The 14,537-nt window shown below is 34.2% G+C and overlaps 2 protein-coding genes across 2 annotated transcripts in view; one reads left to right on the top strand and one right to left on the bottom strand.

The window, feature by feature from the left end:
• The window catches only part of LOC125658602 (uncharacterized), a 66,019-nt gene extending 61,811 nt beyond the window's left edge, over positions 1-4,208 (bottom strand). Inside the window, exons 1-5 of the mRNA XM_048889934.2 lie at positions 4,091-4,208; positions 2,723-2,854; positions 2,390-2,475; positions 843-1,003; positions 218-321 (exon numbers count right to left, since the gene is read on the bottom strand). Of these exons, the coding sequence (XP_048745891.2) occupies positions 218-321; positions 843-1,003; positions 2,390-2,475; positions 2,723-2,854; positions 4,091-4,151 (544 nt within the window). The 5' untranslated portion in view covers positions 4,152-4,208. The remainder of the gene's footprint in view (positions 1-217; positions 322-842; positions 1,004-2,389; positions 2,476-2,722; positions 2,855-4,090) is intronic.
• A 216-nt stretch (positions 4,209-4,424) lies between these two features.
• Positions 4,425-14,537, top strand: part of LOC125657205 (zinc finger protein 423-like) — a 42,111-nt gene continuing 31,998 nt past the window's right edge. The window contains exons 1-3 of the mRNA XM_056148164.1: positions 4,425-4,932; positions 5,443-5,541; positions 6,033-6,206. Of these exons, the coding sequence (XP_056004139.1) occupies positions 4,893-4,932; positions 5,443-5,541; positions 6,033-6,206 (313 nt within the window). The 5' untranslated portion in view covers positions 4,425-4,892. The remainder of the gene's footprint in view (positions 4,933-5,442; positions 5,542-6,032; positions 6,207-14,537) is intronic.

Consider the following 14,537-nt stretch of genomic DNA (forward strand, 5'->3'; position numbering starts at 1 on the left):
TTCAGAGTTCCACCGATTTGTTGTATGATTTTATTCTTTATGTTTAGAGACTTTCACTATGCTACATGTATACAAGTTTTTTTTTCCTTTTGGATTACCATTTGAGACTTCTATCAATTTGTTGTGTGAATCTATACGTTACTTTTTCAGACTTTCACATATTTGTATAATTTTTTTTAATGCTTTCACTAATTTGTTATACGAGTATAATCGTTACCTTTTGAGACTTTCGATGATTTTTTCTTCCTTTCATAACGTGGACCTACTCCCTGGCCTTCTTTCCAGCCCATCTTACGTAGAAGTTTTACTCCAACAGTCAACCTGTCAACAATTATCATGTAAGAATCTAATACTTCAAACCAAAACAATTATTTATAGCTTGGAAGTTACATGAATCCCTAAATAAACCTCAAAACAAATGTCAATATCTTACAACATGTGCGTATGTTGCTTTGAAGTTATGAGTGGCACTTCGGACTGTATTCAGGAACATTGAAATTGTTGGCAAAAAAAAATCAATCAAAAAATTGATATTCTCTAATGTACATACACAAAGTGCAAAAAGAAAGTAGATGTTTGCTGATATAGCAACAACTTGTCTTTCATCCAAGGTAATGAAACAGAGCATATGTATCCTCAATTATGCTGATGATACTGATCAAATCAATTTCAGCTCCAATTGTAGAATATGAGTGCAGCCTAAGTTTTAGCAGTGAACATTTTGTACTTATACAAGATGGATACATTTGACTGTGGATTTAAAAACAATACAAACATTTTTTACAGAGCATTAGATTTACATTCACAAATGATACAAACATTTCTTACAGAGCAATACATACTTTTCTGGAATGATGAGGTCTGCCAGTGCAGTGGTGGACCCGAACAGAGAGTCTACTGTGGCGGATTTAATGGCTTGATTTCTCTGACGCTTCCTGTCCTCCGAGGTGAATGATTCTGATGTTTGAAACTTCTTTGGAGCAATCCCATGCTCTGCAAAGTCCTGTCAAATGTTTGTAGAGAATATCATTTTAAAATTCTATGTTTACCTTTCTTAATTCATCAGACACAAAAGAATTTTGAATTTAAATATAACTTCGATAATCTATGGACAAGGCAATTCTGATTATTCAGTGACTGTACACTTTTGTCAAGGTTTCCCAAACTCTTACATGTAGTTTGTGTAACATGAAGTGGACATCCAAGACAAGGACCGATCATACTCATCTTTGCTAAATTTGTGTAATTAATGTAAGCCACTCTAGCACATCATCAGAAAAGCAAGCTGACAAACGAGGGATTATAAGTTCTTTATGTTCTGTCTACTACTACAACTGTATTGCATATCTTACTCCCATAATTTAATCAGCTCTTGCCAGTCATCAAACCTATCTTTTGTGAAAAAGGACTAGGTACACTAATATTCTAATTTGGCCCTAATTTTGACTCTCGATAACTCGAAATTTAGGGGACCTTGATAAAACTTTGAGAAATCGAGAGTTCGAGAGATCGAAATTCGGAAATTGAAGGTCCGCCGGTATGGTTAAGATTTTACAGTAACCGGAAATGTATACCAACAAGATCATATGATATCGTTTTGACATGTTTTCCTTCAGATTCATCAGGTACTTTGATATCAAAATAAAAAACTTTATTTTGCATTAATAAAAACATTTCAAAGTTTATGTATTTATTTGTTCTTTAATCATGCTTAGATAGGCATACAAAACCAAGTTCCGATGATCCTTTACTATCGCAAACTAAACAGAGCACAATGTTATGTCGCTTTACCCAAAGCAAAAATTCTAACGAATGAGTAAAACGATGTTTTAAAGTAACTTTACACAAAGAACAAACTCTAAAAATTTAACAGTCTGTAGATCTCTAAATTATGTATAAAACTTACTCTCTCGTTGTCAAGTCAAAACAAATTATAGATTTTTTTCGTAGTCGGATTATATATAATTTTAATCATCACGACACAAAACCCCAGTGCAAGGGGTAAAATTATATACTCAAGTGTGTCACCGCCACAAAGAAGCTGGGCGATGTTTCAACTATGTAAACACCGGCAGTCAATAAAATCCAGGTAAGGTCCAAGCGGAAATTATTACACGCTTGGGTAAAGTTGGGTATACGCTACCACCACTTCGAGAGATCGAGAGTGAAAAACAATGAAATGTGTTGTAAGGGACCCAACTTCACTTCGAGAACTTCGAGAGATCGAAGTTCGAGCCATCTCAAGTCACCTGTATTTACAAAAAACATTACCTAGAAAACGCACCTCTATGCCAATATTTGTGTTTCTGCTGCCTCTAGGGCAATGATATGATTAAAGATTTCATTATCAAACATGAAAACATTATGAAAGTATACATGAGAGGCTTACTTCTTCATCCATGAAGTCCTCTGGTCTCTGAGTGGCAAATTCATTCTTCTTTTCCTTTGATGAAGTAAAGCTTGAAGGTGTGAATCCTACGAAAATAAATTAACATTATTGGTAGTAAAAATGTGTCTCACGAGAATAAGATTCTAAAACAGATTTATTTATGCAATTCATCACTCTTAATACATGTACCACTTTTTCCTTTCTACGAAAAATATATTCTAAAGTATTGATATGTACATTAACATTATCAAGAATACATGTACTAGTATATATCAAATAATCAATTGTGGATTGAAATGTCAATCTGCTGTCCAAAATAAAGTAATACTTTACCATCTTTGGAGCCGACTGTATTGAAGTACCCAGCAGAGAACCCTCCTGTGAAGGCACCGTGGAAGCGTGGTCTGGATTTCGTGCCCACTCCCACAGCCTGCAGCTCTTTCTGGGGTTTCTTTACAGGTTCATCTAGAAATGGACACTTTTCTCTACATATATGGTTTGTTTGTATAAGGGATATCTAAATTATGGAATCTTGAAGAAATATAAATTACAAATCCTTCTATTCATATTTTGTGATACAAGTTGTTCTCATTAAGCATAAGGTATTCTATTCAGGTGTCCGAGTAGCATAGTGGTTAATGCATTTGTTTCTTATCACTGCGACCCCCCCCCCCCCCCCCCCGAGTTTGATCCCAGTGATCGGCAGTGGGTTTATGCAAGAGGGTATGGTGGTTGCCCGCTTGCATACCTGGGTTTCTCAACACTGGAGAGTTCCGATATACTACTTCATGACAATTTGTACTATGATTGAAAATACAGAACTTACTGGTTGACAATTACTTTGTACAAAGCATTTAAGCATAAAAATTAAAAGCAATAAAAAGAAAACTGTGTAACATTTAATCAATCTATTTGAAGGCGTCCTAAATTATCGGAACTCTTCAGTGTTGAGAAGGTAAAATATGAAATGGTGGCCGTTTGCAATGGCTTCGAAAATAGCCAACTTGAAATTCTGTGGGATTTACACCTTTTAAAGGTAAGAAATGCATATTTCATTGTGATAGGGAGTTAATAGGATGTCTAAGGCGAAAAGTTGAAGCGGACAAGAAATTCAATTTAACCCATTTTAATTGCAACAAGTGGCCAAAGTTCAGGCAAGATTTCCCGAATCACTTTATGTGACATTGGTATGAGATTCAGTCCAAATATCCAAATATCCAGCCCCGATGAATCTCGCTGAGATTACCACGGCCCATGATACACCCGTCAAATGTTTATTCATTATAATGCATGGTACAAAATCATGTCAACCTTGCTTAGTACAAAGACTGCACCAATATCTTTGCTTTAAGGTCTGAGGTAAAACCAAGTAATGTGTCTTTTAAATTGCACACTGCATTTGACTTGTCAATATATTTCTTGAATTGTTCATCAGAAATATTTCAAAAAATACATTTTTTTTTTACACGTATTTAGATTATTTCTTTCCCATGGCATGAATTACGGGTACTTATTTTGGGTTGTACAAAGAATGACCCCATAGGAGTGACAATAACTAAAAGCATTCTAAGGGGATTCTATATTGCATTGCATAGAGCGGAGTTCTGTTGCTACATGCAATTTCCCTTGTAATATTCATCGCCTTTAAATTTGGATATGGGATGCAGTTCTTGTCTTTAAAAAAGCGTATCAGAAAATAACCTTCATCAATGAACTCTAAAGGTGTTCCAATGGAAACGAACGTTTCTGCGTCGTCTTCCATATCCTGCAAATTCGGGAGGGCATGTGGGTTCTTGATAATTTGTACAGGAATTGTTATAGGATTAGGTCTTTTGATAACTCGTACTGAGAAATAACTATCGTCTGATAAGGCGTGCATGACAATCTACAACATTTGAAACTATTGTATACGTATATTGTAATGATTCATGATGAGATGGTACGTTTTTGAGATTTCCATTCTAGATCTAGTTTGACTAGTAATAAAAAATCTAGTCAATGTAAACAAATATGAATTAACTCCCTTTTCCCACTCTTTTGCAATTCTACTTTCAATTTAACCTAGGTGAGACGACTCGATGATTGAAAGGAACCCTGCTGGGACCGCCAGCATGCACCGCCTCCCTCAGGAAAGCTGGATCGGATCATTTATTATAGTTCCATACACCCAGCTAACGCGGCTGAAATTACCAGTATTGATTCAACAATCGGCTCGGGTCGCGCGGGACTTCGAGCCGCGCAGCTGTCGATGCGCGCCGAACTCCCAATGGACCCTCCCCAGGGGGTGCTTTAGTTACAGAGCTATTCAATATTTATTTCTGACGTCGACAGCAAAAATCCCACATGCTGTGCTTAAGCTTTCAGAGGAAAATTGTGCAAACGCTTTTCCTTCTTGACTGGATCGAAAATAGACGAATTTTTTTATCTTCTAAAGAATGAAAGCGTTTCTTTTGCATGTTTTTCAATTAGTGTTTTCGGAATTAACAATATTTGAAGTATAAAAATGTCACGCAGAAAACAAGCACGACCGAGGCTATGTAAACGTAAGTAAATTGTGTTCATTTTCCCCTGAAAGATTTGTATTATAATCTGTGAACCTTTTTTTTTTTTTTAAAGATTTTTATCATTATATGTGCAGGTATAACAGTGTGACGTTTCTAAAAAGAAAGTAAATACTTCAAAATTTTGATTTCCTATATCACAAAATACAGTAATATACAAGTTCAAAAGATTTTCTGATAAGGTTAACATGGATTTTTTTTTTTCGTGTCTTTTTTTTTTTTTTAAACTGCATGATAATGTAAGTGAATGTCATTTGTTGATGTACTTTTGAATTGTCACTCACTTTTAAAGTAACTTCTATAACTCGGTCCTACTTATTGGGCCCCCACCCCCTCCTGTGTTAAGTCTCTTGATACCTGATAGACCACCCCACCCAGGTGTTCGATTTTAATTATGTTATCATTGTTTCTTTCTGACACCTTGTGAAAAAAACTTGCTTGACTTGTATTCCTTATTATTTGAATGAATAAATTATAATTAATTGGCTCCAGGTGATGATGAAGAGGAAGAAAATGAAAATCTTTTAGCAGGAACTGGTGAAGAGACCCCCGGAGTTTCCATTTCCCAAGACAGCATGTCTCCCAGTCAAGGTAGACTAAACTCAGTACTGTTCTGTTGAATTATGCATGGACACATCAAGGTCACACTGTTCTCGCTAGACCATAGCCTTATATGCTCTCAGCCTCAGACTGTAAAGATTTCATCATGTGAAGAACATTATCAAATTGTTTAAAAGTAGAAATTTTGAGGAGGATGGAACACCACATTTTAGTTGTTTTTTTTTAAATTGACATGTTGTACACTACTTAATTAAAGTTTATGCTTGAACCTGAGTGGGTTTTTAAAAGCATATTTAGTATTGGGTTTTTCTGATTTTTTTTTCAAAGGAATTGATTGTTTTAAATGTCATGTAGAATTATATGCACATGTTCTAAAGGCAGAAGAAATTTAAAAAACGTGGGACTAGAAATCAAGCATTGATTTAACAATGTGTTTGATGGTGATTTCTATTCATGAGCACGGACTTACAGTCCATTGTGAAAAGAATATAAAAGTATGTTTTCTCCCATGTTTTATTTAGGAGTAATGGAATACAGCCTGAGAGATGAAGTTCAGTCAGAAACAACCGGCCCAGCCGCCAAACTCCCCAAATTTGACTCTGATGAAGCCTCGGACCTGCGATGTGACGCCTGCGGTGCTATCTTTCACAACCTGACCCAGTTTATGGATCACCGCAATTTTGAGTGTTCAACTGGTGAGTTCAGGCTATGGATAAAAATTCATTTGAAATACAGTATTATTCTCCTTTAATATGCTTTGCACGTCTAGGTCTGTGGGTGAGTTGATGGGATATGTTCACCTAGTATCTAGAGAGCCCTTTGCTGGACAGTCATCAAATTTAAGGAGGAATGCTACACCAGAGAAAATTGATATAGATGAAAAGTGGAGGATATGTAGAACAATATTTCGAAATAGAAAACTTTCAGATTTACTTTATTTAGTCAAAAAATGCAGTTTTAGTAGAAAGCAATTAATCTGAAATTTCTTTTTATAAAATCCCTGCTGGACCCAAAACCGCAATCTACAGTTCAGCATTCAACAATTCATGTTTTTTTAAATGAATAGAAATATATACCTGATATTTATATTTTCATCCATGTTTTAAAACGTCATCCAGTATGACGATGTAGAGTACCTCCTTAATAGGCAGGTTGATAATGACTATTAGATGACCTCTATAGATTTTCAGATTTCAAGGTCGATTTCCAGGTTTCAAGGTCATGGGGATCTTTAGAATGCATACATCAGTTATCTGACTCAAAACTAGAGCTTCTTCTAATTAGCAAGCTAATCAAAACTAGTAGATGACGTACCCTTACAGATTATCAGGTCATAGGGTCAAAGATCATGAGGATTTTTACTTGTGTTATGCCATACACTAATTGTTGAATTATCCAATTGACAACAGGAAAACTTTGTCTCTGACTGTCCTCACACTTCTAGTTGACCCTAACCACTAGATAACCTTTGTAGTTTTGAGGTGACAGACACCATTTTATTTACTCAAAGATTCCAAATGGGAAGGAGAGCCTATATACATTCTACAAATACATTTCTGGAAGCATTTTGGTAATGTAGGTCAATCATGGTTTAAAGATGGGTCAAGTTAGCTGCGTATTAAATATAATGTTAGAAAAATATGCAGGGGGTTGGATGGTGTATTGAATATACTCTTCTATTTCTAAAACTCCCTATGAGAGTTTCATGTAGAAACGTTATATTGCAGGTTGTTCATGTGGCGACACCTGTCAAGAATGATTAATTATTAAACTTTTATTGAATTTTTGTTTTAGTTTCGATACAATATTCTCTGTGAAATCTTTTGAACTGAGTTAACTTAACCTAGCATTGAGGGTATGATCTGTAAGACAATATAAATATATAGATATATACTCCTGAAAAATGGAAGAAACTAGTAGAGTATATTCAATTGGCTTATTGTGTGTGAGAGAGAGAGAGAGAGAGAGAGAGAGAGAGAGAGAGAGAGAGAGAGAGACATTAGTAATGTGAAACCTATCATCTGTGGATGTATTATGAACAACTGTTGATATTAGGAATGATAGGTTGATTCTCATCTATAGGTATGAAATGGCAATGTTTAATTTTGGCAATTCCAACATTCTCGCTAATGCCAAGATTAGATCTCACAATTATTTCTGCTTATCATATAGAGTGACCTCCCCTGTGTCTAGATTCTGTACTAAGAAAATCTTAACCCTATAACTAAATTGTATACACTGCAGTAGGGCTGAAACGATTCACCGAAATATTGATACTGTTCAATATAAATGCTCGATTCAATGTTCGATTCATTGCCTCGATTTTCGATTCATTGCCTCGATTTTCGATTCGATACATTTATTACAAACGGGTTCAGTAAAATGCATCTGACTTGTACTTTAATATTTTCTAACATACCTGCATGACACAAGATAGATTCCAATAATGTTCAGATTGTTGTTTGCCTTGAGTCTGACGAAAACGATAATGAACATCATCGGTTTAAACTACAGAGTACAGAGCCAACAGGCATCTTACCGTTTGACAGTTTGGAAACATTTTGCTTTTAAAATTATGATTGTGAATGTTGGTAATTAATTTTTCTTCAATGTTATTATTGGTTTCTCCTTTACATTATATCGTATCGAAAGTATTGAATCGCTGCATAAGCATTGCAATATGTATCGTATCATGAAGGGGGCGTATCGTTTCAGCCTTACACTACAGGATGTTATTTTTTATTGTTCAAGGACAGAAGGGCAGGTTGACAAGCAAGTAGGCTATTTAACTTGAGAGAAAAAATTCCCTGTATCATAATGTAGATGTTTACATAAGCAATAATGTTGTGGTGAGTGGGTCAGATGATGTTTGAACAAGAAATTCATTTTTTAAAATTGAAATGTTGAGATGAGCTCTGATTTCATAAACTCAAGGTTTGGAAGATTGTAACAGGTATATTCAAGGACATTATACATGCATGTATAAAGGCCAAAGTCACGATAAGAGATTGGCAAAAGTACACAGAAAACACAAAAAGCCTCTAAACATACTTGGTTTGCAAGCAATAGATATGATTTTTTAAATCCTGTGGTCATATTAATTGCAAGATCAAAATAGGATGTTAAATGTTTTCTCATTTTGACAGTGTTATTAGTATCTTCAGTACAAGGAACATTTTGAGCTCACCTACGCTAGAAGTTCAAGTGAGCTTTTCTTATCTGAATTTGTCATTAGTCTGTTAGCTGTGTCTTTAAGGTTTTCACATTTTCAAAAACCACAGGGGAGAATTTTAACCGGATCTGTAATTATAATGCTTCATTGGTAAAGGAAATATCAGTTCTTTAAAGTGAAAGACAACCACCCCCACCCCCTTCCAAAGGGAGTTTATTGAAAAATAGTAGAAAGATGCTATTTTTAGAAAAAAAATATTCTGAAGAACACAGACCCATAAAAAAAGGTCAATGTAATTTACACAAAAATTTTCTTATGAAACAAAGATGAAAGTTTTTATGCCCCCCTTCAAAGAAGAGGGGCATATTGGTCTGCACCTGTTGGTCGGTCTGTCGGTAGACCACATGTTGTCCGCTCAATATCTTGAGAACCCTTTGCTTGACAGACATCAAACTTGGTACACTGGTACAACTTCAGGAGAAGATGACTCCTATTGATTTTGAGGTCACATGGTCAAAGGTCAAAGGGTCAAACAGGACATTAGAATATACTGTCTGCTCAATATCTTGAGAACCCTTTGCTTGACAGACATCAAACTTGGTACACTGGTACATCTTCAGGAGAAGATGACCCCTATTAATTTTGAGGTCACATGATCAAAGGTCAAGGGTCAAACTGGACATAAGAATATAATGTCCGCTCAATATCTTGAGAACCCTTTGCTTGACAGACATCAAACTTGGTACACTGGTATATCTTCAGGAGAAGATGACTTCTATTGATTTTGAGGTCACATGATCAAAAGTCAAACTGGACATAGTAATATACTGTCCACTCAATATCTTGATAACCCTTTTGCTGGACAGACATCAAACTTAGTACACTGGTACATCTTCAGGAGAAGATGACCCATATTGATTTTGAGGTCAAAAGTCAGTTGTTGAACTGGACATAGTAATATGTTGTCTCCTATATTTTAAGAATTATTTGCTTGATTGACACCAAACTTGGTACACTGGTACAGCATAAGGAGTAGATGACCCCTATTGATTTTTAGGTCACATGGACAATTCACTCTTGACATAGGAAGATATTGTCTGCTCAATATTTTGAATTGATGATACTGCTATCAATTACTGTAAATGTATTACATTTGGCTGTGTATTCTATTTAGCGCCTTTGGCGGAACGCAGCTTCCGCTAAATCAAGTACATCACTAAATGCCATCCGTAAATCTAGATGTTTAAAGTAATTCAGGAATGCGTTAAATCAAATCTACGCTAACTTGTTGAAAAAACGATTTCCGCCAAATATCGTACACGCCAAATATAATACGTTTACAGTAAATGATGTGTGTGTATAACCCTTTTCAATTTTGCATCATGGGGGGCATATGTGTTTTACAAACATCTCTTGTTTTTTTTTTCAAATCATTAGATAAATCCTAATGTCAGAATGGGGTCTCAATGAGATTTATAAATTTTTACGTACATATATGAAAATTATTTAAAGATCTCATCATGAAAAAACCCTCGCAGGTACTTTTTGTCAAATTGATAAGTAAATTGTTAACATGTATCCTTGTATTAACATCCTCGTATAGTATAGAATCAATTTTGTTCACATCACAACCACTAGGGTCTTGGCAGCCTCTAGCTGGGCCACAAGGGTTTAAAGTTTAACATCTACATGTAGGTCGATCATGTAAAGGAAATTCCTTTAAAAGTCTTATGAACCATAGAGGTACAAATGCATGCATAATATTGTAGTCTACATTGAAGTATCTTTATACATAAGAATATATAAAGGAGGGAAATCTTTTTGAAAAATCTTACGAAGTACCTCAAGGTCAATTACAGACCCTGAAGAAGCGTACTACTACACCAGTGGAACGGTGAACAGTTTGGGAATAAATGTTTTTGTTTGGGAAACGAACACTGAATGGTTTGAATGGATCAGTTCTCGGCGAGAACGGATTGCTTCTTATCGGAGACGGAATGATTAGAGATTGGGAACAAACGGTTCTCATCAAGAACAGAATACTAATGGGTCCAAGGTGGAAGTGAACAGTTTGGCTTCGATTTCAAATTCTGCATTTCGGGCACTTTTGGTACTTTTTATTCATGCATAGACATTGCGGGAAAGATAGATATTACTTGCCAAGATAAAAGTTTATTGTCATTAATATTATGAATATTTTGAAATAGAAGGAAGGGGGTGGAAGTAAATTAATACATACAATTATATGTGCCTTAAAATTAAATTCCATGTGGGGATGTTTACATTTATGTAATGTAATCAATAAAAAACAACTTCATGCAAACTTTAAAAAAAATCGAATTGCATCATTTCCGGCTAGGTCTGATTTCTATATTATACAATGAAACATTGTCACCCATTATTCAAATATGTTACGAATTTTTTTCAATTTCTTTAAATTTTTACCGGCACGGAAATTCTTTAATCCATTTAGAATAAACTGACCTCAATATTTTTTTTAAAATTTCTATTTAAGCCCTGCTTTGTTTCTTCCCAATGTTTTCCTTTTTTTTTCTTTCTTGAGACATCTTTTGTTTTCATTGAGGACAAGATTTCATATTCCCGCACATATGTTTAATAAACACTTTCTTATATTCAATTCAAATGAACTGTTTTGTTGGTTTTTTTTAATGAAAATGAATTCAATAATTCTATTTAACCAAAACATAACTTTACACACATTAACAATGTGTAGATGTCGTAGAACATCACTTACGACCGCAACTTATTAGAACTAAAGATAGAGATTATGTCATCATGCGGTTCAAAATTGCTCGCAAACTCTTTACAGTTATTTTTTTTTATGACTAAAATATCTTATGATTTAAAGTAAAGTTTCTTAAATTTGTTTATATTTTTAACACGACCAGTCGGACTAGTAAATAAACATTTTACCCGACCGGACCTATCATTTAGTAGTCTCGGTCGGTCGGACGTGCCTTAGTGTCAAACCCTGCAAGGGCTCATATAACTATACAAATATACAGTACCGTGTCTATAGTGAGTTAAGGAGGTATGTTACACCAGAGAAATTTGATATGGATGAAAAATGGAGGATGTGTACAATATTTTGAAATTGAATACATTCAAATTTATTTTATTTACCCAGTCAAAAAATGCTGTTTTAGTAAAAAGCAATCTGAAGAAAAAAATTAAAACCTCTCCTGGACTTGAACCTGTGATCTACAGTTCAGCAGTCGACGTGCTAACCTTCTGAGCTACATATGTAGGCGATGATTTTATAAATTGAATAGACAAATATTGCTGATATTTATATTTTCATCCATGTTTTAAAAGGAAGTCAGATAATTATTATGACGATGTAGAGTATTTTGAAATTTTTATCATATGCATATTCAGAATAAATGTAACCAAAATGAACAGATCAATACATGTACATGTAATTTGATAACAATTAATTAAGGATTCTAATTTGAAAATCGTTAATGATAATTATTTTATATAAAAAAATTATTTATTTTGCTTTTAAACCCAATAGGGTAATGCCCGCATTAATTGTTTCAATATCATGGTAACTTATGTTGATTGATGATACGCGTAAAGGTACCCATTCAATACACATACATTAAAAAGGCTTTGTCACCTGAGACAGTGACTTACAGTGTGGACGCCGTGTCCACTCTCCCATTAACTAGTACATGTACACTGTTACTCTAACAACTCACTTCATATCTTCTTTTGAAGATGACACCCCCACCAGTTGAAATTCTAACAAGAAATTCATTTTAATTTTCCAACATTTTCATGTCAAATTCATATTAGTCTAAAAGTTAGGCATACTTAAATTAGATCTTATAATTTGACATTTTGTTTGTTTCGAAATCCCCTATTGACAAAAAACGACACTGCATGAACTTTTTCTTTCAACCACAATAACATTGTTATTCATTTATTTTCATATAATTTCTTCTTCAGTAAGTTGATGTCTGCATGTTCACAATCTTGATGAAAGTAAATTTGCTATATAACCCAAAATAAAAACATGCTTTGTCGTGCCATGATGAACTGGTAATTTGTCTGTAAACTAGCTTGTACGGATTTGAACTGCGGAACTCTCCACCCTTGTACAACTTTTAAGATATTGTGTCAAATAATCTTCTGCCATCTCGACTAAGCACAATGTTGACCTACAATAACAGACTGTCGCGTGAGTTCTGATTGGCCATACGGTAACGAACTATTTGAGGGAACAAACAGTTTTAGATGACAACATAACGCTTTTGTCTAGGAACGGACTGCTTAATAAGTCTGGGAAGAACAGAACACTGTACAGTTTGAATGGAATTGTTTGATTTGGGAACAGAACGGTTTTATCGGAAATGGAACAGTTCAATAGTGTAGTAGTACGCTTCAGGGTCTGTAATGTGTACAGCATCCTCATGTAGTGTGTTTGCACCACAACCCTAGTATTCTGGGTGGAGCTATAATAAAGATCACATTTCTGTGTCCGGCTGTCACTGTCTGGATCTGTTCTTTCATCCTACTTTGACTTTGTACAAAAAGAACATGGAAAGTTCATACTTGAGGAAAAATGTTCCTTATAACCAGATAACGTATTATTACCCATGCAGTTCAAGGTCATGTAGTCTACATGTAGGTTAAAAAATTGAGGTCACTAGTAGATAGAATTTGATATATTAATTTGTACAGGCTACAAAACTTTGTAATCAAGAGACATTAGAATGTTATAAGAGTCATTTGTCCATAACTTTGTAATGCATATTATATTAGAAGAAATTTATTATTGGCATGAAGGTCATTAGACCAAGGTCAACTGGTAAAATAGTTAATTGATATACGATATGTAGGTGACTGTTAATAACTTCATGGTAGTTTTGTATTTTTGAATCATGACTCTATGCTTAATTCTGCACCTACTTAGGAAATTGATTTTCATATGGTAAACCTGGATATTCTTGCATGATGTTATTTTCGCCAAATTGCTTTGAAAAACAATTATATCCCATTTTAAATTCACCCAAAATCGTTTACTGCTGCCATGAAGCAATAACTCAGTCGTGAGTTTTCACATTCAGTATGGGGGAAAATTGGGTAAAAATATGTCTGGTATTTGATTATTTATTGGATATTTGATCAATACTTTTATGATATTCAGTATTTAATTATTGGATATTTGATAGATCAATACTTTTATAGTATATAAAGAATTTAATAATTGGATATTTGATAGATCAATACTTTTATGGTATATAAAGAATTCAATTATTGGGTATTTGAAAGATCAATACTTTTATGATATTCAGTATTTAATTATTCGATATTTGATAGATCAATTAATACTTTTTTGGTACACAGTACATATTTGATTATTGGATATTTGATAGATTGTTACGATATACTCAGGATTTAATGATTTATTGGAAAATAGATCAATACTGTTATGTTATACAGAAATTGATTATTAGGTATTTAATAGATCGGTACTTTTATGGTTTTTTGGATATTTGATATAGATGAGTACTTATTTGTCTTTTGTCAGATATCAAGTAAATTTGCTTTAAGATGGTAATATGCATATTATAATGTACGTGTACTAGTTTGCTTAGATTTTGTGCTTTTAAACTGGTTTGAGAAACAATATGTCTTTGACAAGACCTAGACTTGAAGGCATAAAGATTAATATTGCATTTCAGTTAATCATACCTATGTTTGTTTTATGTGTACTGGAGGTGGTAGACTAATGATCTAGTGCTTGCTTTAAAACCAGGAGGTCAGAACTTTGACAGTGTGGCCATGTCAAACTTAGATGTTTAGAATGGATCGTGACTGTTTC

Source organism: Ostrea edulis, chromosome 1, assembly GCF_947568905.1.
Source record: "Ostrea edulis chromosome 1, xbOstEdul1.1, whole genome shotgun sequence".
Classification (NCBI taxonomy): Eukaryota; Metazoa; Mollusca; class Bivalvia; order Ostreida; family Ostreidae; genus Ostrea; species Ostrea edulis.